At 32.5% G+C, this 21938-nt stretch overlaps 3 protein-coding genes across 5 annotated transcripts in view; 2 read left to right on the forward strand and 1 right to left on the reverse strand.

Annotated features, from left to right (window-relative positions):
* The window catches only part of LOC106678613 (uncharacterized), a 17188-nt gene extending 11068 nt beyond the window's left edge, over nt 1-6120 (forward strand). The window contains exon 2 of the mRNA XM_067046927.1: nt 4226-6120. Within this exon, the coding sequence (XP_066903028.1) occupies nt 4236-5255 (1020 nt within the window). The 5' untranslated portion in view covers nt 4226-4235 and the 3' untranslated portion in view covers nt 5256-6120. The remainder of the gene's footprint in view (nt 1-4225) is intronic.
* The window catches only part of LOC106678609 (uncharacterized), a 131606-nt gene that overhangs the window by 55175 nt on the left and 54493 nt on the right, over nt 1-21938 (forward strand). The gene's annotated exons all lie outside the window — the stretch shown is intronic.
* The window catches only part of LOC106678610 (lymphokine-activated killer T-cell-originated protein kinase homolog), a 17529-nt gene continuing 15715 nt past the window's right edge, over nt 20125-21938 (reverse strand). The window contains exons 5-6 of the mRNA XM_014417210.2: nt 20531-20644; nt 20125-20355 (exon numbers count right to left, since the gene is read on the reverse strand). Of these exons, the coding sequence (XP_014272696.1) occupies nt 20168-20355; nt 20531-20644 (302 nt within the window). The 3' untranslated portion in view covers nt 20125-20167. The remainder of the gene's footprint in view (nt 20356-20530; nt 20645-21938) is intronic.

The following is a 21938-nucleotide window of genomic DNA, read 5'->3' on the forward strand; positions in this document are numbered from 1 at the left end:
AATTAAAATAAAATATTTTTAACCTCAAAAACTTTTTATTAAATAAATTTATTTATTACTATGGATTACTAAAAGAGAGATAAATTAAAATGAAAATAGAAACGGTTCAGAAAGAAAAAAAATAGTTATAATAAAGCTAATTTATAAGAAGAAAACTACGAGATTGTCTTATCTCGATATATAATAAAAAAAAAACTAAAGAAGGGATAACAAATTATAACAGATATTAGAAGATTTCTATTATACCTAAGAATAGATTAATTAGCACACGGTGTCATGTAGCAGGCCAAAATATATTTGGGAAGCAATGCTTGTCAAATAAAACATTCCTATAATCATTTTCTGTTTTGTTGTCAATCATTATTTTACTTGACCTGCAGAACATTGGCTATATTTTAATGAAATATTATATTTATTTTTTAAAAATCTATATTACATTTTAATATAACTGGATTAGATCTACAATAACGTAAGATTAATTCCTATTTTTATTTACTAACTGGCCCATTATTATGTTTCCTTTTTCCATATATTGAAAAAATATCAATTGAATCTAACGCATTATCAGTACTCAATCCTCATTTATAAATATACAATTAAAAGTATTGAAAAATATTAAAACCTTGAACCCGAGCTACTTGCCTCTAAAGCGCGTCACTGATTGATATCAGCGATTTTTTGAGAAAATAAAAGGATTTATGAGGTGGGTAGCCAACGACGGAATAATTGTGTTAAGATGTTATGTTATTATTTAATTTATATTTTTTGTTTTCGATTTCTTATTTTGATATTATTTAACGTATATATTTAAAAATATAGTGTGAATGAGCTTTATGATCCCAAATATCATTGTCTGTAAATATCAGACAGAATATCATATTACACAATATAATTTCAAATACATATTTTTTAGTCTAGATGGAGTGAAATCACCTATTTTTCGTACAGACTGTGACTGAAACATATTCTTGTTTCTAGTAAATACATAAAAAGTTTTATCGTGTTTTTGTTTTTTAGAAGGAAAATCTTTATGTGGAAATGCTCTTAACTAGAGTGAAAAACAAGATAACAGAGAGACGAAAGAAAATAAGGAAAAAGGGAACAGGCTATATGAACATATGCGGGGGTAAGAGAAAAGAGGACTGGTTTATCCCGGTCCCTGAAATATTTAGCCCAACAGCCTGGAGAGGGGAGGCTGGAAATAATAAAGAGACTCCAAGAAGGTTCTCCAGCCCAGGGCCAGCTGCCTTAGGATAAACCAGATTCGGCCTAAACAGCCTCCTCTCTCTGATATCTCATTACTCTCTTCTCTTTCCCAGATCTTCTATTTCGTCATGTATTCTCTCCTGAAGAACACATGGTATCTTTAACAAAGAATGGATCAATAAATCCTAGAAATTATATCAGTAGAAAGATTATTCTTATATTGAATTATTATTTCTACTAAGTATTAAAAATGCACTCATCTATTGTTACTTATGTGAGATTTCCGATATTTCTAAACCGACATACAAGCTGATATTTTCTAAATGTTTGGTTTTGTCCTGAGAAGGTTCTTACTTATTAAAATCCAGTAGAAACAAATATTATGAACGGAATTAAACTTTATTTGCAACATAAGTCAGAAGCATACATTTTTTCGAGGTAACCAATCGATTCATTTCTTTTTGAAAATAATGAAAAGATGTTATAATTCCATTTAATGATTTTATATTCACAAAAAATATGAAGAGGCTTTAGGCCTTAAATACCATTTTCTAAGAAAATTAAAAATTTTTGAACATGATTCCTTTGGAAATTTTTTTTTTACCATAGTCCATTGTTAATATAATATCATTATATATAATTACATAATAATTCATAATTCGTGTACATTTTATCAAAGTCCTATGTCACTACTACCGTTAGAAAGCTGAATGTATATTATTTCAACCCATATGAGCAATATTCAAACTCTAAAGCCCGCACAAAGACAAAATTGTTTTTTATTTATTCAGACAGTGCTACAGCAAGATGTGGCCGAGTAACGCTAGTAATGAATAAAAGTAAAATAAAACACAATTTTAATGTAAAATAAAACTTTCGATAATGAGTAACCTTTCTTAAATTCTGCTGAGGAAGAGTGACATAAAACATAATATATATTTATATATAAAATATTTTTTATTGACATTTACAACATTTATATAATATAAAACAAGCAAATTTGAAGTAAGATCATAATGACAGCATGTAGAGAAGCTACCCATTGGCAGAACTCTAAAAACATTTTACAATATCAGGTTACAAGGCCATCTTCATTTCAGGCGCCTCGGAGGATTGCCAGAATGGAAGAAGAAGCAAGGTTAGAAACTAGTGGAAGGAATGATATTGGGTTCGGGCTAGATCGGTTACATATGGAACATTTAGGTCTTTATGGATGGTTTTATTTGTAACAATGCAAGCAGCATTGGATTGGATACGAGAAAAATTCGAAGGTTTAGTGGAGCCCCTAAGCTCAACTCCGTAAGTCCAGATTGGCCTTATTGCTTGCTATGTATGCTATGGAGATTTAATCGGGATGCCAGGATAATCACTGAAGGCAATTATCCAAACATAAATTAATTAATTAATTATATATTGAGTCCTAAAAAACTATTATTATGATTGGATTATTTTCCAAAGTCTATTTGTGTGTTTACCAGTTTACCAATTAAATACCTTTATATTTTCTATCTAATTTTCTCAGAGGACTCTGGTAATGTGACAAACTTAACACAGATGTTTTCATATCCGGGGACGCAGTAAGAGACTCCTACCCTAACCAGGTATCGGGGACAGATAGCAATAAAAACCTTAATAAACGACATATTATTGTAATCATGGCAAAGGCCTCGGTACATAGCATTATTATAGTCATATAAATGTCTAATTGTATTTTGTAATTAGTTGGAAGTTTAGACATTTTGTCTTGTAACTGTTGTAATAATTGGAATCGACGAGTTTCCAGATGGACCTTATTATTACTGTTAAGCCATAATATTAAAGGATCCTGTAGGGCAGTCGGCAGGTTTACGACGAAGAGTAAAGCCGATTTCATGGGATTTACTTTTATCCTCCTATTTTGGCACCATTCTTCGAGGGTTGTAATATGGGACTGGAGAATTTAGAATGCAATCAAAGGGTTATTATTAACTGTGAGCACACATGTGTCATCAGCATAGGGGATAAGGATAGTGTTAGGAGTTGTTTGGATGTAAGCTGTATAGACGGTGTAGAGGATGGGACCGAAGATACTACCTTGAGGAACACCAGTGGATTGAAAATAGAGGGATGAGTAGGAACCATTATTGTTTACATGGAATAATCAATCAGTAACAAAGGAACGAGTGATGAGGAAGTATGTAGGAGGTAGGAATTCACAGAGTTTGTAAAGCAGTTTCGGGTGCTAGACTTAGTCTATATCGAAAAAGACTCCCGCGCTGTACATTCCGCGCTCTAAAGAAGACGGGACAACGTCCACCACACGATAACATTGCTCGATAGTGGAGTGGGATATTCGGAATCCAAACTGGTGATCTGGGATTATATGATTGGAATCATATAAAATATAAATTTAGTTTATCAATAAAAATGAATTTGTTGTAACTATATCGTTAATAAAACCATAAAAAACACAAAAAGATATCAGAAAAACTAATTCGGAAAGTTGAAAACACACACAAATAATTTCAAAAGTAATTCAGTTTCTCCCGTTGTTACCAAAAGAAAGTAATTACAACCTGATTAGTAATGATATGCGGCATTGAAACAAAATCATACTTACCTAATAAATATAATATTAATATTATATAAAATATTAGTGTGGTTTCAAAACTAAAATAGTCTCTTGAATTCTCCAATAGATTCATCATTCCTCTACCCAAATATTTTAAGCAATTTTTTAATGCACAAATTAATGAAAAATATTATTTTAGCGGTTAACGATTATATACCTTTGTACCAATTATTAACTCTCAAGAGTAACTAGATTTGTAGGTTAACTACTTATAGTTAACCTACAAACCTTAGTTTCTTTTAGATATGTTGAGTAGTTATTAGAAGTAGGTATAAAAGACCGGTTCTGGGCCAGATTGTGAGGATGAGTGTACCACTCAGCCTCACAATCTGGCCCAGAACCGATCTTTTATACCTACTATTAGAATTTTTAATTTCTCATATTTCATCCTTCATTGATGTTCCGCAGATTTGCTGCTATGTTATTCCAATACTGGCTCATCCTGGTTGCCTTCTCTGCCTGTGTCAATTCAACTAATATAAAAGAGCAGTCACAATCCTCTAAAAGAAAAATCGATGGTGCTAACTGGATGAGAGACAACATCGACGTCTTAGGAAAGAGGACTTTGAATGAGATATGCATGCCAGGATCCCACGACTCCGGAATGAGCAGTTTCTATTCTGGAACGTCGATGGCACATTCCTGCAATGTCTTGACTCAGAGCCTTCCGATACGTGGTCAACTAGAGAACGGCGCTAGGTACTTCGACGTAAGACCTGATCTCGTAAGTGGAAACGGCTTCCAGACCGGACACTACTTGAAGCTTCCAGGAGGAAAATGCATTGGTGGAAACGGGCAGTCCATTGCCTCCATCGTCAATGACATCAATCAGTTCATTGCATCCCACAACGAACTAGTCATCGTAAAATTATCACACTCTCTCAACTCTAATCGCTGCGGTTTCTTCAGTATGCTTGAGTGGGAAAGCGTCTTTCGGATTTTAGACCAGACTCTTAACTTATACTTCAACGATGATGAAAAAATACGTTTGGACAAGCTAACGTTAAATCACTTCACAAACAATGGTAACAAAGGTGCTGTATTGTACATTGTGAGCGAGGATGAAGTTAAACTCTGGTATAGGTTGGGCCGCGGTTTCTATTACGATTCCAATCTCAACATTTACGATGAATACTCCAACACGAACTTATTGCCGAGAATGATGGAAGACCAAATAAAAAAGATGAAAGAAGAGTCGAAGAATTACTTCTTCATACTGTCTTGGACTTTGACTCTGAGTGTGAGGAATGCGTTGTTCTGTCGAATAAAATACGCAAAGAGCATACGAGAACTTGCAGTTCAAGCACACAACAGTTTGCCCAATATAATTTCCGAAGTCAATTCAACCGCTTTCCCTAATGTCCTATATGTTGATGACATAAAAGATACAGATATCGTTTCAGTAGCCATGGATATTACGAATAAGTTGGAAGTTTAATCATCTGGGTGTAAATTTGGAAGCTTGACAAATAAGAAGAACGATAATACTATTTTAGTATATAATATTTAGTATTACTATTTTATTACATACTACTTTAATATTGATCAGAAAAATATAATGAAGAACTTATAAAATTTTAACACTTCTGTTAAAATATATTATTTATTGTCATATAACTGGCGATTTTAAAATCCCAAAAAAGCATTGTAGCTATTGTAACATCCCAACCAATCATGATATTCCTGTCACCTCTGTCGGAAAGATACGCTACCTTGGACTACATTTAGACAAACGACTAACTTGGAATCCTCCCACAAGACTAAAAAGACAGGAAACTGCTCGTTGATTCCGATAATTAGAACATTCACTAGACAAACGGTCCAAATCAATCTTCCAATTCATTACAAAAGACGGATCTACATGACTAAAATAAGGCCTCTTTGGGCATACTGAGTTGAGCTTTAGGGTTCCACTAAACCTCTGAATTCCTCTCGTATCCAATCCTTTCAAACAAAAATCCATGCTCCTTATTTTTCACCAATAAAATTATCCGTAAAGACCTGAATGATCCATCCATAACCAATCTAACCAGAACCAAATATCAATCCTTCCAATATAAACTCCCTAACTACTTCAATACAATAGTTTTAACCTTGCTTTCTCTTACATTCCTGACAAATCTCTGAGGCACTTGAAAAGAAGAAGGTCTCGAAACATTTTTATGTAGAAATATTATTAGATTGCTACCAATGGCTAGATTCTCTACATGCCTGTATTGTTATCTATTGTAATCTAACATCAGTTTTAATAGATGATTTTTTTGTAAATATAAAAAAACAAAAGATAGATATTGAAAATATAACTTTTAACCTTTATTATTCATATTGATATTGTCAACTATCAATTTCATCTAATGTCATTTGTTTCACTCATGTCCAAAGGTATTTTCTAGGGCTTATCCATATTTCAATAATGGATCGTTCCATGAATTTTATCAGAGAATGATGAATCATTAATCTTAATTAAACATATAGAAGAAATGTTGAGTGTAGGAACCTATTTTTTTTTTTAATGTAACGTTTATTGTACTAGGAAAATTGACCAATCTATAGTCTAATATAGTTGATAGTAGACAAAATCGATATGAGGTAATTAATTGAGGCATGATGGATATAAGACCATTGCACTACCCTGACTACTAAGTACAACGGCCTGACTTATCAATGAACGGTAAGAGAGCGCTCTGGTAGTCAAATGGTGTACTAATGATATGACATCAGGTCCATGCTTTGTTTCTTTACCTTCCCCCCTTTCACCATCCAAGATCACTAAGTCCCCTGAGTTATATAAATATTTATTATCAGGTTCTAATGGGCAGTATTCTATTGGAATGTCATTTGACTGCTTATATTTTACAAAAGATCAATTACAACACCTTTATTATAAGATTGGCTGCTACATATAATACCACGATATATACTATAAATATTACAATGTATCTGAACAATTCACTAGTCCCCACCACCTGCGGAGTACCTCAGGGAACGGTACTAGGTCCAGTACTATTTGTAGTCTTTACGGCACCTATAGTAGCCATCGAACATCCAAAGGCAGAGGTAGCAGCCTATGCGGACGACATCGGCATCTACGCCTCTAGCATCAATGCAAAAACAGCCCTAACCCATGGTCAAGACGCACCAGCCACCATCACTGATGCCCTGGAAAGTATTGGGATTAGGGTAAACCCTGGAAAGACGGACGCCATAGTGATGTCGTTCCAAACAGGAAAGAAACCACTGCCTAGCACATTCAAAGTAGATGAAGTCGCCCAGCGGATTTCCACCTCAAGTCTCTACCTGGGCGTCACATTGGATAGGCACCTCACCTTCTCCAGTCACGTGCGGGAGAGACTTAAGCTGGCCCGCCAGAAGAGCTACAGGCTCTAACATCTCCTGAAATCCCCACAACTCTCACTAAGGCTGAACTGCAAATCAACAAGGCTATAATCCGACCGACTCTGCTCTAAGGTGCACCACTCCTGCGTCACCTCTGCAAAACAACGCTGGAAAAGTTGCAGAGTTATCAGAATTCCGTCCTCCGGCGAATCGTCCGTGGAACTACTCTACAAAGGGCCAGAAAAACCACCATTCACCAGCAACTCCAGCTACCCTCTGTGCCGGAGTATATAGGCCTAAGGCACATCAAATTTTTTGATGGGCTGAAGGCCTGTGCCAACCCGCTCTTCAGAGATACCGCACCTCCACCAAGACCTGGGAGGTGGCAAAGCACTGTCCCCTGTATAGACCTCCTCGCCGAGGGAAGGACTTCGGGCTCTGCAGCTTGAAGTCATCACACCACCACCAGCCGGAATGGACCCTCTCCATTCTATGTAAGCCCCCAACTAGTATGTTACCAATGTGAAACCGCCTTCAGCGGACCCTGTAACTCATACTGCCATACGGCGACTCAAACAAAGTCAGTATGTAATCTGCATATATACTATGTATTATATAATATATCTGTAATTGTTATTATATATAAATAAAGAGGATTTGAAAAAAAAAACAATTCACTATAGTCGGAGTAGACGCTTGGCATAGCAGTACTATCCAGCAGTCTTTTATTTTACACATAGACGATGTGAAAGTAATTGTAATAGTAACTGCTATCCATTACACTGTCTAGGACTAAATATTACTAATTTAAACTACTTTCCTGTTGTGTAGTTACATGATTTTTTGCTTTTCAAGACTGTTGAATACAGTTGTCAACCTCGTAAGTTTCATACATTGTTTCTTTTGCATTTTTATTTTATTTTTTCCTCATTATTTTGAAGAATAGTTGAGAATAACTTCTTCTATTCCTTATTTTTAAAACAATTTTATTTTCTCAAATCATTAATTTAGTTGAAAACTCTGAATAATTTTTATAATTCCATATTATTATATTATGTTTGTATGAACTATATCATTTTGATAATTAATGAGGAAGATTATTCACATAAATTTAAAAAAAAAGATTGAAAAAATCAATAATTAACAGTTTTTTTTCGCTTTTATTTAAATGATATTTTACTGTCACTCGTATCACTTATTTAATAATTTTTGTCGCATTTTTTTTGTTTTCCAAAAATATAGATATGGTATTGTATGGAAGGCCATCAGAAGGGATTTGGATAGTTTTGTGACTATCGTGTAAAAAAAAGCTAATGTGAATAGTGTATTATAAATATTATGTATATACCTAAGTTGTAAATATGTTATAAATTCTATTGTTTAAGTCGTATACAATATGTATTACGGCTTAGGTCTGAGTACATTGGCTAATTCCAGATATTGTAGCAGTTGACAGCAGACGTGAGCTCTATCATTTTCTTTATATATGTATAAATATGGGTTAGATGTGACTCAGTGGGAAGGCACTCTGCTTTTAGTTCAGAGGATCCAGGTTTGAATCTGTCTGCGACAGATAATTGTGTATTATCTTACTATAGCTGTGATTGATCTCTGTGGGACCGAAAACCCTTCGGATCCCACTCAGCCACATAAATTGGGCACAATTAATTGGGGAAAAATCTGGTGGTCAAATGTGGATCTACTGCACCCCTTAGACCAGGGTAAGCGGTACAGATTTATTTATTTATTTTATTATCGTTTGACTAGGCTTAAATAATGAATTTTTAAAATATTTTACTCTTAGAATTTAAAAAAAGTAATCCTTCCTTGCCGGAACCACCCCGCAAGGACCCCCGGGGAGTGCCAGTCCTATATCACTTTTGAAATAGCTTAAAACGGGAAGAGGAGACTTTAAGATAGTATAATCGAGCAATATTTGAAAAGCTCCTGAAATTAAAAAACGGCACGAAACCCTCTACTTCCACCTTCGATGGTAGCCTTACTTATTTGAATTTTTTAACAGACAATTATAACGAGTAGGTTGGTCGATGTACGACATGTCACAATCTCACAAGAGGAGATCATAACACAAAAAAAGGCAATCCTTCCCCGCCGGACCCACACCGCTAAGACCCCTGGGGAGTGGCAGTAATTAAATTTAAAGTAATAATAAGTTGCAGGAATTAATACGAACGACCTAACTACATAACTTCTATTCTCTACTAACATAAAGTATTAAACATATTAAAAATGAAATACTTTTAATTTGAATAAAACATAGTTTAAACTTTTTTTTTTAATTTTTAAAATTTAATTTAAAGTTCGAAAGTAACTTATGAAAGTTTTCCAATTAAACTAAAACATTTACTGCAGCGGAGAATGTGAAAAATGGTGTTAGAACCTTTATATAAAAAGAATGATCAAGTCATAAAGTTGACTGTAAAAATATATTTTGATTTGTTTGAAGTGTATAATTATGTTACATGATTTTTTTTTTTCAAATTATACATTGTATATGCATAAAATATGTATATAAACGAATATAGAATAGGCATGTGAATAAATACGTAATGCACCAAAATGTTTTTGTTTAACACCATTACATTTCGTGACATGTACAAGCCTTGAGTAGAAATGTAAAGCTGATAGATTAATAGATATGTAGTGCCTTACCCAAATAAGGTTAAATATTTAGGAATGACAATTAATGTGGGACTGAACTAGTAAGAACATTCGAAAATAAGAAAAACGAACTCTTCATAAAATTGTGGAAAATAAACTGGCTGCTGAGTAAGAATTCACAACATAAAAACCGTTTGTATTTCAATATTGGGGTATCATGAAAAGTAGTTACAAATAATTCGAAAAACATTCAAAAACAAAGTGTTCTGAAGTATGGTTGATGGACTCTGGTAAGTAATCTGCACCTTATATTCGACGTAGTAATAAGTAAATAAATATGTTGATAATCATGAAAGGATAATGCTAATCCTGAAGTGCAGTTCTTCATTAAGGAAACAGAACGGCTTGAAAGAATGAATCCTTATGCCTCGGTAACTAAATTAATTACACATTTTAAATTAACTATAACTCTAAAGGAAAGATACGTACTGAATTGGGATACTAATTCACATGTAATCTAATTAAGAATTTTGTCTAATTAAGAAAATCAGTAAAATGTGTATAATCGATTCCATAAAGTAGCACTTACAGCCAGTCGATAAAATCTCAATTACTCTTATGTTGTTGTTATCTCTTTTGTTCTACAACCCTGATGAAGACCTAAAACTCAGGTCGAAACGTTGGCATAAATATGGTTTTGTTTATTTATGTTGTTCTTTGTTGACCGCACCGCCCGACAAACTTTTCCAATCATTAATCTACGGTCAACTATCTACACCTCATTAAAAAAAACTTCTAATTTACAAGAATATACTCAGACCTATCTGGACCGACGAGCTTGAACTTTTGAGAACAGCTAAACCATTGAACATTAAATGTATCCAATCCTTTCAATCCAATTACGTTCCCAACAGAACACTACACCATATCCCTTTTATACTTGAATTCATACCAAAGAAATTCTCAAAATTCCATACAAATCTTTCTAATTATCCTACTCCCTTGGTTCAATCCTTATCCAATTCCACCTTCCTTTGAAATTCATCACGAAGGTTGAAACGACAGTGGCCAAGAGACTTCCTGTAAAATAAACATCGACAATTAGAGTTCTGGCAATGGCTAAATGCTCCACTCAAGTAGTGTTTGCGGCTTTAGAGCACTTACTCAGCCTCCACTGGCTCACTACCAGTGAAGCGTTGAGAGCGATGCGTTGTGATCTCAAAGAGCCCAGCTCTCTCTACCCCTCATACGTGGGGAATTAAGTGGGATTGGGCATCCTCAGGTCGATAGCGTAAATTTTATTGGTGATTATTTATTTTTTTTTTTTTTATTATTTTTCTTCATGAACATAGTTTGATTATGTTCATTTTATTTATTTGGTTTTAATTTTTAAATTTAGTATGAATGTGATCAGTTATCACTATTAGGTATTGCCCAATAATGTTGTGCCAGATTGTAATATTTATCAAAAAAGAAAATTCTTTAGTAAACAAAAAAAAATAAATAAAGGAGAAATAGGCGAAAGCATTTTAGAACAGCAGCTCGGTGGCAGTCGAGCGTGTCCGATCTCTCCCGATTGCAGTCATTTGTCCTCGTCTTTTTTATATTTTCTGAAATTGCATTCTAGCCAATAAAAGAGTTTATATTTGTTATTCGTACCTTTAGAAACTCTAAAATACCAATTTTTATTTTAAGGTATTCATGATCTTTATTTTAACATGTTAAATGGAGAAATATTTCCTTCTTTAAACAGGTTGAAACGATACTGACGTCACACAACAGACCTGCAGAGCTCTTCACCATTTTATTTGTTGCCGCGTAAGTTTTCTTGCTCGTAGTTTTGAGTTTTGATTATGTTAGTATTGTTATGGATGTTTTTATAACTAATAAACCAATGGATGGCAATAATAATAATGTAATAACAGTTGTCGATTAGCTCATCTTGATTCTCTTTCTCACAAGATAGAAGATCAACAAGACACTCAGTAGCAAAACTTTTCACTTACTTTAGGAATTTTCTTAGAAGTAGGTAATAACTTGAAGTTTTGGAAGGAAAGATTATAAAACAAATTGCTCAGAAAACCCTCTGGGAGCTCTTATGTATTTAACATGACTTTAAATAGGGCTACTCACAATCCTAGACTTATAACATTTAACATGATAACAAATATGGTATTTAACACAACATCATGAATACCCCTAATATCGAAAAAATTTGCCTTTAAGGATGATAAGTCAAATTTTGTGATAAGTTTTTTTCTATTTACCCCAGAGGTTCAAGTTAACGAGGTTCGATTGTATAAAGATCCCAACTTCTCCATTCAGTAATAATATTGTTATATAAAATTGATGACATTAAATATTTATCTGAATCAAACAATTTAGTGGATGGTATACTTAGACCATTTGGAGAAGACGGATGGAAAGAGAGAGACAAACAGTGTAGAGGATGCTCCAAGCTGGAGACAGATAATAAGAACCGGGACGGAGAGTGATTCGAAGGAGTCATTAGAGAAGGACAGTGACTGATCGAAGACCCAGCTAATTTGATAAAAGATCCCCCACCACCTAATGGACACGAGCACTGTTCTCTCGTACGCTCTGTCCTCTCTTTGTCCAGATTTTATTAGGCTTTGACCCTTTGGTCAAAGACGAAAATACACTTTGACCAGAGCTTCTCTTTTTAAAAGCAAATTTCTTTTTGGCAGATATTATAATTTTTTTTTAATATTTATTTATTGCTATTTACAACTGTACATTATAATACATTTAGTAAATCTGATCTAAGTTAAATTGGAGTGTTACAGGCGTGTAGAGAAACTCCTCATTGGTAGTACCCTAATGACATTTTACATTAGCTCGTAGCCGTCTTCTTTTCAGACGTCTGGGAGCATTGTCAGGAATGGAAGAGGATGCAATGTTAGAAACTAGGGGGTTTGAGTGGTCAGGGAGTTTATATCTGGTTTGTGCTAAATCGGTTACATAGGGAACATTAAGGTCTTTATGTATGATAGTCTTAGAGTCATATACAAATGTAGAAGCTCTCCTAAATAAATTGTAGTCTTCTCTATTCAGAGGAAAATGGTAATGAGTCCAAAAATAGTTTTATCTGTCCAATAAATCACTGATTAATATAGCCTCAATTTTAGAGTCGTATAAACTTCCAATATTAATCCCATAATCTTTAATAAACAGAGCTCCAGAAATATAAAGGAATTTAAGAATAATATGACTTGTCAACTCAAAAGGACCAAAATCAAGAAAATAATAATTAAGAATAATATTAGAAGTTTTAAAAAGTCTCTTCCTTTGATATTTTTTTTGTATTATTGAATCATTAAAACCGTTTCGAAGCCATCGCAACATCATCAGGTAATCTTATTTTAAATCTATTTTCAAATTTCACAATTATACTGTTCACTTATAAGTCATTAGTATCATAACAATAATCATATTGCTGTCTGTTTTTTAAAAAATAAATTAATAAATAAAATATTATAAAGAATTATTAAAAACAGAGAATCTTTCTTTTTTTTATATATATATTTGTTGACATTTAATACTGTTCATAATGTTCCATCCAGTAAATTTGAAGTAGGAGCTTAATGGCAAGATACTGGCATGTTGAGAAACTAACCATGGGTAGCACTCTAATAAAGTTTTTACATTAGCAGGTCTCATGGTCATCTTCTTTTCAGGCGCCTCAGGGAATTGTCAGGATTGGAAGAGGAAGCAAGGCTAGAAGCTAGTGGGTTTGGGTAGTTAATGAGTTTATAATGGAAGGAATAGTATCTGGTCCGGGGTATATCGGTTACATATAGTACATTAAGGTCTTTATGAATGATTTTATTTGTGAAATAGTAGGGAGCATTGAGGATTTTACGAAGGATTTAGGATTGTAAGGATTGAATACGAAAGGAATTCGAAGGTTTAGTGGAACCCCAAAGCACAACTCCGTATGTTCAGATTGGCCTTATTACAGTCATGTAGATCAGTCTTTTGTAATGATATTATAATTTGAAAATAAAATGAATCTAGTAATGAATAACTTCAATTGACGTTTGCCCACATTAATGGGGACCATTTCTAGTGCCACAATAGATCAGATAAAAAAATAAAAAAACCATAAAATAAATGTGTAATGATGATTAATCTTGGTAAATTTATAACAATAATAATAATAATCTTTGTTTATATTTGAAAAAATCCCTTTAAAAAATATAACAAGAAACGTAAATTGATTTTAAAGCCTTTCATAAAACATTTTAAAAAAAATGAAAAAAATATTATATTCTCTAATCAAGACTAACAATTTTTAACAAAAATTTAAATAATGTTTATATAAGTAAAACTGAAAGAATATTCGGAGTTCTATCAGTAGGTAGATTCTCCACATGTTTGTATCATGTCACTATGTCACCTACAGCAAATTTTCTTGTATATATTTGTAAACAGTTGTAAATAACAATAAATAAATTAGATTTATTTTTTATTAATAAACTGTTTGGAGTTTGCAAATGAACATAGTAAGAAAAGTGGTTAATAAAAGTTTTAAATTTGGGAAGCAATTTTATAGAAGAATTTATGGGACAAAGGCAATTAGCCAGCATTTAAAGAATTTTAAAGGAAAATATGAAAACAAAATAAGGAATCCTTGAAAATGACCTAAGTGGTCGAAGCGTCGGAAGTTTAAAAAGAATAAAGTTGAGAGAAAAAGGATCAAAATTGTTTTAAAGAAAGTGAATAAATTATTAAATAAAAATAAAGAATATAATACTCTTCCACATATATTTTGAGGTAAATGTAAAAAAAAAAAAAAATAAAAGTAAACAATATACATTAATCAATCAAATCATAAATCGTTTAGTAACTAACTTCTGACAATGATAAATTCGAAAAAAAATTATAATGATTATTAAGTAAAAAAATCTATAAAATATGTTATGACAGTATAGGTATGTTACAACAACTACTGACTGGAACTGTATGGATCATGCGCGTAGCAGGTTTCGGAAGGGAAAAACCGTGCTACGCATCCTTGACCTGTAAGTTCATAATTTTTTTTTTTAATAATCATTATTCACTTTTTTTGAGTTCATAATTGTCATAAGTAATTTACTATCGATATTTTAGATTTGGTATCCTAATATTCATCAAAACTTGTAAATATCAATAAATTTGTTCCCAAAACAACTTCTGACTGTATGGAACTTTCAGGAAGACCAAATTTATTTCATATCAAATATAAAACATAAAAATGAAAAAAAGGCAACAAAACTTAAATCTACTAACATATCTTAAATCATTAGGTACCTACATTTTTCTAATAACAAAATTTAAAAAAAATCATAATAAGATGAATAAAAAGATTAAAATATATTTCATGTAAATATTTACGAATTCATAATAATTCAATTACATTTTATGTTAAAGGTAAAAATTAATTTAAAAGAAAAAATGAAATCGTTCATCTATACATTTACTAAATTTAATTGAGGTCCAACATTTATTTGCCATTCTTTGGAAAATAAGGGGACAACAAATGATTGTGTATGCGGCGATTTTATAATAATTTTGGAACAGTAAATGCAAAATGAAATGGAATTCTAAATGGAAGAGTGTCGTATTAAGAAAGATCCGTCAAAGATGAGCAGTGCTATATACTGTCTCGAGATTTAGTCGGGATGCCAGGATAATCGCTGAAGGAAATAATCTAAAAATAAGTTAATTGATTAATTTATATTGACTCCTGCAAAACTAATATTATAATTGGATTATTTTTCAAAGGCTTTTTGTATGTTTACCAGTTACCAATTAAATAACTTTGTATTTAAATAATATTGTTACCATTAATTATATAATAAAATAAGGGGTGGTACTATGTAATATAATAGTAACTAAACTACATAAAGGAACTAAGTGTTTATTTACATTGATATGACTAAAGGAAATTATAATATGATTAAAATGATTCAGATAATTGGTTTGCGATAATATATATATATTTACATTATTACCTAATATATTTGAATGAGTGGTGAGTAGCGTGAGTGTCCTCCTGTTCATAAGGGATGGCATCCAGGTCTCATAGTCGTTCTTCTTCCTTCTGCTGCCTCTCCTGCTTCGGTCTTCAAATCCTCTTTTTCCTGGTCAGATCCCCCTCTCGTTCGTAGAGGCGTTACCTTTTCGGATTCTTATTTCCCATTGGCTATCATCAGCCCCGCCCAAAACAAATACGTTACATGGTGGTGGTACACTTAGAAAAATGTTAGGTGCATTTGTTGTTTATAATTGACCTGACTACCGACAAAGCCAGCAGCCAATACCTGTTTTCAATAGATTTGTTCAGGAAGGTCCCTTTAAACTGTACCCCTTAGCTACCTGCAAAGTGCTCTTTGTTGACAGCCGGCGCAGGTATGACATGACATTTGGCAGACTTTCATAATATTAATAATTGCCAATACCTCGATACATATCAGTAGTTATATAAAGTCTTAAGCCAAAGAACGAGTGCTTGGAAGATTTGAATTAAAGCAGAAAAACAATGTTTGTTTGATGAGAATATATGATAATTTAGTATGATTTTATTAGTAAAGGATACAACGATTAGGTCATACGATGTCTGGATCAGATCGTAAGATGAGAGAAAGGGAACGGGCTGCTGGAAAGAGAAAGGGATTTTTACAGATGTAAAAGTCTAACCAGGTGTCCGGGAAATTGTATGTTTTTGGTGAGATAATAGAAAATGATAGAATACAAAGAGGCTATTATGGAAGGATTTATCAGTTGGTTATGAAAGAAACTGTGATAATGACATTAGAATAAGAGGTCTTATTGTACATAATAGGGTTTGAAAGGGTTGTCGAACGGAATACAAGGAGGCCGGTATAGGGCGACGAATAACACTAGAGAGCATAGTGTTGAAATTTCAACTAACATGTTCTCTAGGTGGGGAGAGGCCGGACAAGGGGAATGAAGTAAAAGATCTTGAGACTAAGATGAATTTATAAATTAATAGATGGAAGGATATATAGCCCTGTACGGTGAATAAAAGAGTACTTGGAAAAGGAATCTCAGAAATAAATAATAAATTGTTTTAGTCAGGTTTCAGATACAATTATAACGTAATAAAAACATTGTCAAAATTAATAAAAGTGGGTAATGAGAGATTTTTCAATGTCACGAGATTTCAATATCCTGACAATAATAACTGTAGGGGTGGGCCGTAAATTTTTTTTAAGTAGTATTCAATTTTAAGATGAAATAAAAATAAGCTATGAAATAAAATCAGATAAGTAAGTTATCGTAGCTTTACTAATTTGAGACAAATTAATTCTTCAATTTTTTATTTAAATTAAATTAAAGGGAATTAAAAAAAAAATAAAGACTGGTAAGTATAGAAAAATGGAATAAAAAATCATTCCATACATATTCATATCGTAAAAATGGAGCTACAAAATAAAAATATTTCCTTATTAAAAAAAAAAAAAAAAAAAATACGACATTCAGTTGTAGTTGAATAAATCCAAGTTGGTGGGTATCGTTGAATCTTAAGCACTGTTGGGTAACTATAGGACTGCCAGCAAATGGCTTCTTCACTGATCCAGACGTACTTGATTTTTTTTTTCACGCAATGTTCCCAATTCTACTTTATGTTAGGCTGGGTATATATGAAAGGAAAAGTTTAAATTCTTATAAATTGTTTTGAGGTTAATCACTTCCATCTTTGAATGAATTATTTATTATTTATTCATGAGATTGTACAACGTTTCGGGACCACTGTCCCTTATTCATGCACTATAAAAAACCCATAACAATAATAAAACCAACATAACACCAATCTTCATCCTTATATATTTTAATTTATACAATAATAATCACCTCATGATTTCATATGGGAAATCATATCAACCATACTCTACATACCATGCCATACTCAACAACTTCTCTCTGGCACAGCCATCACTCTACATTGCTTACTACCTCTTTGGACCTTATCTCATACTCTTATCTCATATCTTATCTCAGCACACTGGACATGAGATAAGGTCCAAAGAGGTAGTAAGAAATGTAGAATGATGGCTGTGCCAGAGAGAAGTGAAGATTCACAAATGGTTGATATGATTTCCCATATGAAATCATGAGGTGATTATTATTGTATAAATTAAATTATATAAGGATGAAGATTGGTGTTATGTTGGTTTTATTATTGTTATAGGTTTTTTATAGTGCATGAATATGGGATAGAGGTCCCGAAACGTTGTACAATGTCATGAATAAATAATAAATAATTCATTCAAAGATGGAAGTTATTAACCTCAAAAAATTTAAAATAATTGACTCACCAGACTTCCTAGAGAGATAATCCAGAAAAGTTTAAAGTATTAGGTTCTGGAATAACAGGAACAGAAACAACTAGTCAGTGACACATCTAAAGGGACAGAGCACCTGCCATAGTCTCTAAAATGGTATCATAGTGTATAGCAGTGAATTTCTCGTGTAATATATACCACGTATATATTAATATTAATTTTACTAATAATATTAAAAATTAATATATACCTTCGAAAAATATACCAAAGCTGTCATGATAACATTAAGGTCCAGAATTGAATAAACAACAGCCTACAAAGTCAAATTTTACCTCACGTCCCGATCTTACATTCATGGCTCTTTCCAATGTGATACTCAAGGCTTTGGAAATAACTGTTTTATAGTATCAATAATCAGTAAATAATAGTCATAATAAAACGAAATTGTGATTTGAAACTGAAAGCTTTTAATAAATTATTTATTTACTCTAGAACAAATCCCTTTAGGATAATCATATAGAAATATTTGGTGGGTTTTAGTGAGAGCCTAAGAGTAAAGGAAAAAAAAAAATTAATAAATGATAAAAAGTAATTTTTAGATCTTTATGAAGAAAATCATAATATTGTGATATTAATAACTTAACAAAAAAACAATTCACAGAGTAATACTAATTATTAATGAAGTGATAATACTAATATAGTGAAATCTTGATTTGAAAAAGTTTAAAAGACAACATAAAACCTTTTTATGTAAGGAACCAACAAGGTCCTTTACTTCCAAATTTATTGAGTGTTCCAAAAAAAATAACTTTCAGCATAGAGCTTGTTTTGGTTTATTGTTTATTTTTAGATAAGTTTATTAATCACTTAAAGAATATGCAGTATTGGGTTGTAAAATAAGTTCGTAGCGTTTTTTAATGGTGATTTCAATAAACATTTCAGGTTCTTGAATATATTATTAATTAATTATATATGACCCATTTTGATCTATTACATGTTGCCATATATCAGGTAATTTTTTAATTCTGTCCTCCTAGAACTTCATAGATTTTTGCGCAATAAACTCCTCTATGTGCTTAATGTCCTCGAGCGAATTAAAGTGTTTCCCGTTAAGTATCCCAAATAAGTGAAAATCTGTTGGGGAAAGGTCTGGCGAATAGGGTGGGTGACGGATCGCATCCCAGCCAAACTCCAATAATTTCTGCCGGGTCTGCAGACACGAGAGGACGAGCGTTATCGTGATGGAAAACTATGCCTTTGTGATTAGCCATTGCTGGACGCTTTTGCTCAATGGCTGCCTTTATTTGTTCCAACTGGGCACAGTTCTGCGATATCCCGTGTAGTAGAGTGAGCGTTGTCTGTGACCAATGCTTGAATTTGGTCATCAACAGTTGAAGCGCTTTGCGTTTTACAAAGTCAAAATTTCCAATTCTGAACCGAGCAAAACACTAATGGACGGTAGGCATCAGCGCCATACACACTGAAAATTTTGTTGACCGTCTTTGCAGCGGATTTTCCTTTTCGGGAATAAATGGTTTATTATATAAATGACGAAAATTATTTTTATTCTCTTTTATTATGAGCAAGCAAAATACTTTTAAAGATAAGGAATCTCGGTTGAAACTGATTCGTAAAAGCACCTCAACTAATCCGTTTTTAGAATATGAAAACATTATTGTCCATGTAAACATGATTTTATAAACACAGTGGGAATTAAATTGAAATATATAAAAAACGCTACAAACCTATTTTACAAGCAATAATGTTTTTGAGGAATTCCTAGAGAAGTGGAAAATTTCAGCCTCCTGTTCACCAAAATTAAAATCAACTTTAGTTATTTTCTATTCCATTGTATTATTAGGATATGTTATTAAAATTATGATCAGTACATATTTCGAAGAGACTATAAAAGTTTAGTCATTAACTACCAATTACACGGGGATTATTTCTAATAACATTATTATTATTGTTTAATTAGTAAAAATATTAGTAATAACATTTTTTTTTATTAAAAATAAATGATAATAATAGAATAAAATAACAGTTCTGATATACAAAATTGAATAGATATGTGTTGCTGTCAGCTCAGTGACACTACTGATGTTTTAGTATTTCTCCTCAAAGGAGTGAACTCTCTGGATTCGAGAACTTGAAGTAGTTCCTTTGCAGAAGGTCTAATGCTGTAATTATCTTCAGTACACCATCTGAAGATTTCAATGAAGGAGTAATATTCACTGTCTAATCTGGATAAAAGACGCAATCCACAACCTTAAAAAAATATTATAAACTAATAATTGTCTTAATTATAAGCAGCAATATATGTTTTAATTCTTTAACGCTACTGGTATATGACATAAGCTGTATAGATAGCGTTTGAGAGACGCTACTTTCCACGGTATATTCAATCTAATTACTTGTTGAGCTCTTACTCATAAACTCTTACCATTTTCGGATTCTATTAATTCGTCTTCAAATCTGTTTAAATGGGTTTCTTTCTTGATACGGCAATAATTAAACAGAGGAACTTTCAAAGTTAGCATTTCATACACCACCATGCCTAAAATGAATACAAATTATATCCATATATTATATATATATATGCAGGTGTTACAATTTTTAAAAAATGGTTATTGTTAGCGCTATAATATAATTACCTTGTAAATAGTATTTGAGTTTTATTAGTATTTAATTTAGTTACATTTATCTTATTTGTATTGTTCTATTTAAATTTAGTTATGAAAAGAAAAATATGTTATATTTGTTTGTGACAATGAGTAATAGAGACAGTTGCTAGGGGTGATAATTGTTGCTAAGAAGCGTCACCTTGCAACGGACCGACCATCTTAGTTTTTTTAGAGCAGTTCCGGCTAATTAGTGGCCGTGGTAGCGTCTAAGCAGCCCTGCCTGCCCTTATAATTTAATAGTTTGGACATTTTTAGTGAGTTAATGAGTCATTACAGTTCGAAACCAGAAATTTTCTGTGTTTCCACTTTATTAAGAGCAGTTTCGACTAATTAGTGGCCCTGATAGCGTCCTCAGCTGCTCCGTCTGCGTTTATAGTTTTATAGTTTGGACATTTTTTGAGTGTTTTAGTTGTCACTACAGTTCGAAACCAGACCTTTTCTGTGTTTCGACTTTAATATGAGTTCTGTATGATTAGTGGCCATGAACATAAGTAACCAGCCCTGTCTGCATTCATTTTGTCGGCTCGCCCAATACATTAACATGACTATTGGATATTTGGACCATTGCAGTGGTTTATTTAGCTACCAGAGCGACCTACACATAATGGCAGGACAACTATCGAAGTGGAGCAACCCTACGTCGACTAGAATTTATTTATTTGTAAAGTTAGTTTAGTTAATTTTCATCTTCATAATTCATACAACTATTTTATTTTCATCTTCCAAGCCTTCCAACAAAAAGACATAGTCGATTTGAGGTGGCTTTAACATTATTTGGTCCTCCGGGCATTAAAAATTTATCGCTGTATAACAGTTATTAAGAATTTTGTCAGAACAAAGTAACATCTTTTGCGATGATAATTTACTGAATTTTTGAGCTGTGATTATTGGCTGCACACAAGTAAACTAAAAAGGAGAAACTTTTATTTATCTAAGGCCCCTTGCTAGATAAGTTAGCTGTTTACTTTTTAAACGTGCAAATACAACGTTGGAAGGAGGTGGCCGTAAAAGGTTGGCAAGATATATTTAGTTGATTCATTTCGCCTTATTTATTCACGGACCCATTTCCTACTCTGCTGCCTCTAATATAAGAATTTTCCTTTCCATGTCTCTTTGTGAGCTAGTTACGATATATGCCTAGACTTGAATTAGAAATATAGGTATATA

Source organism: Halyomorpha halys, unplaced genomic scaffold, assembly GCF_000696795.3.
Source record: "Halyomorpha halys isolate HHAL.00 unplaced genomic scaffold, Hhal_1.1 Scaffold149.1, whole genome shotgun sequence".
Lineage (NCBI taxonomy): Eukaryota > Metazoa > Arthropoda > Insecta > Hemiptera > Pentatomidae > Halyomorpha > Halyomorpha halys.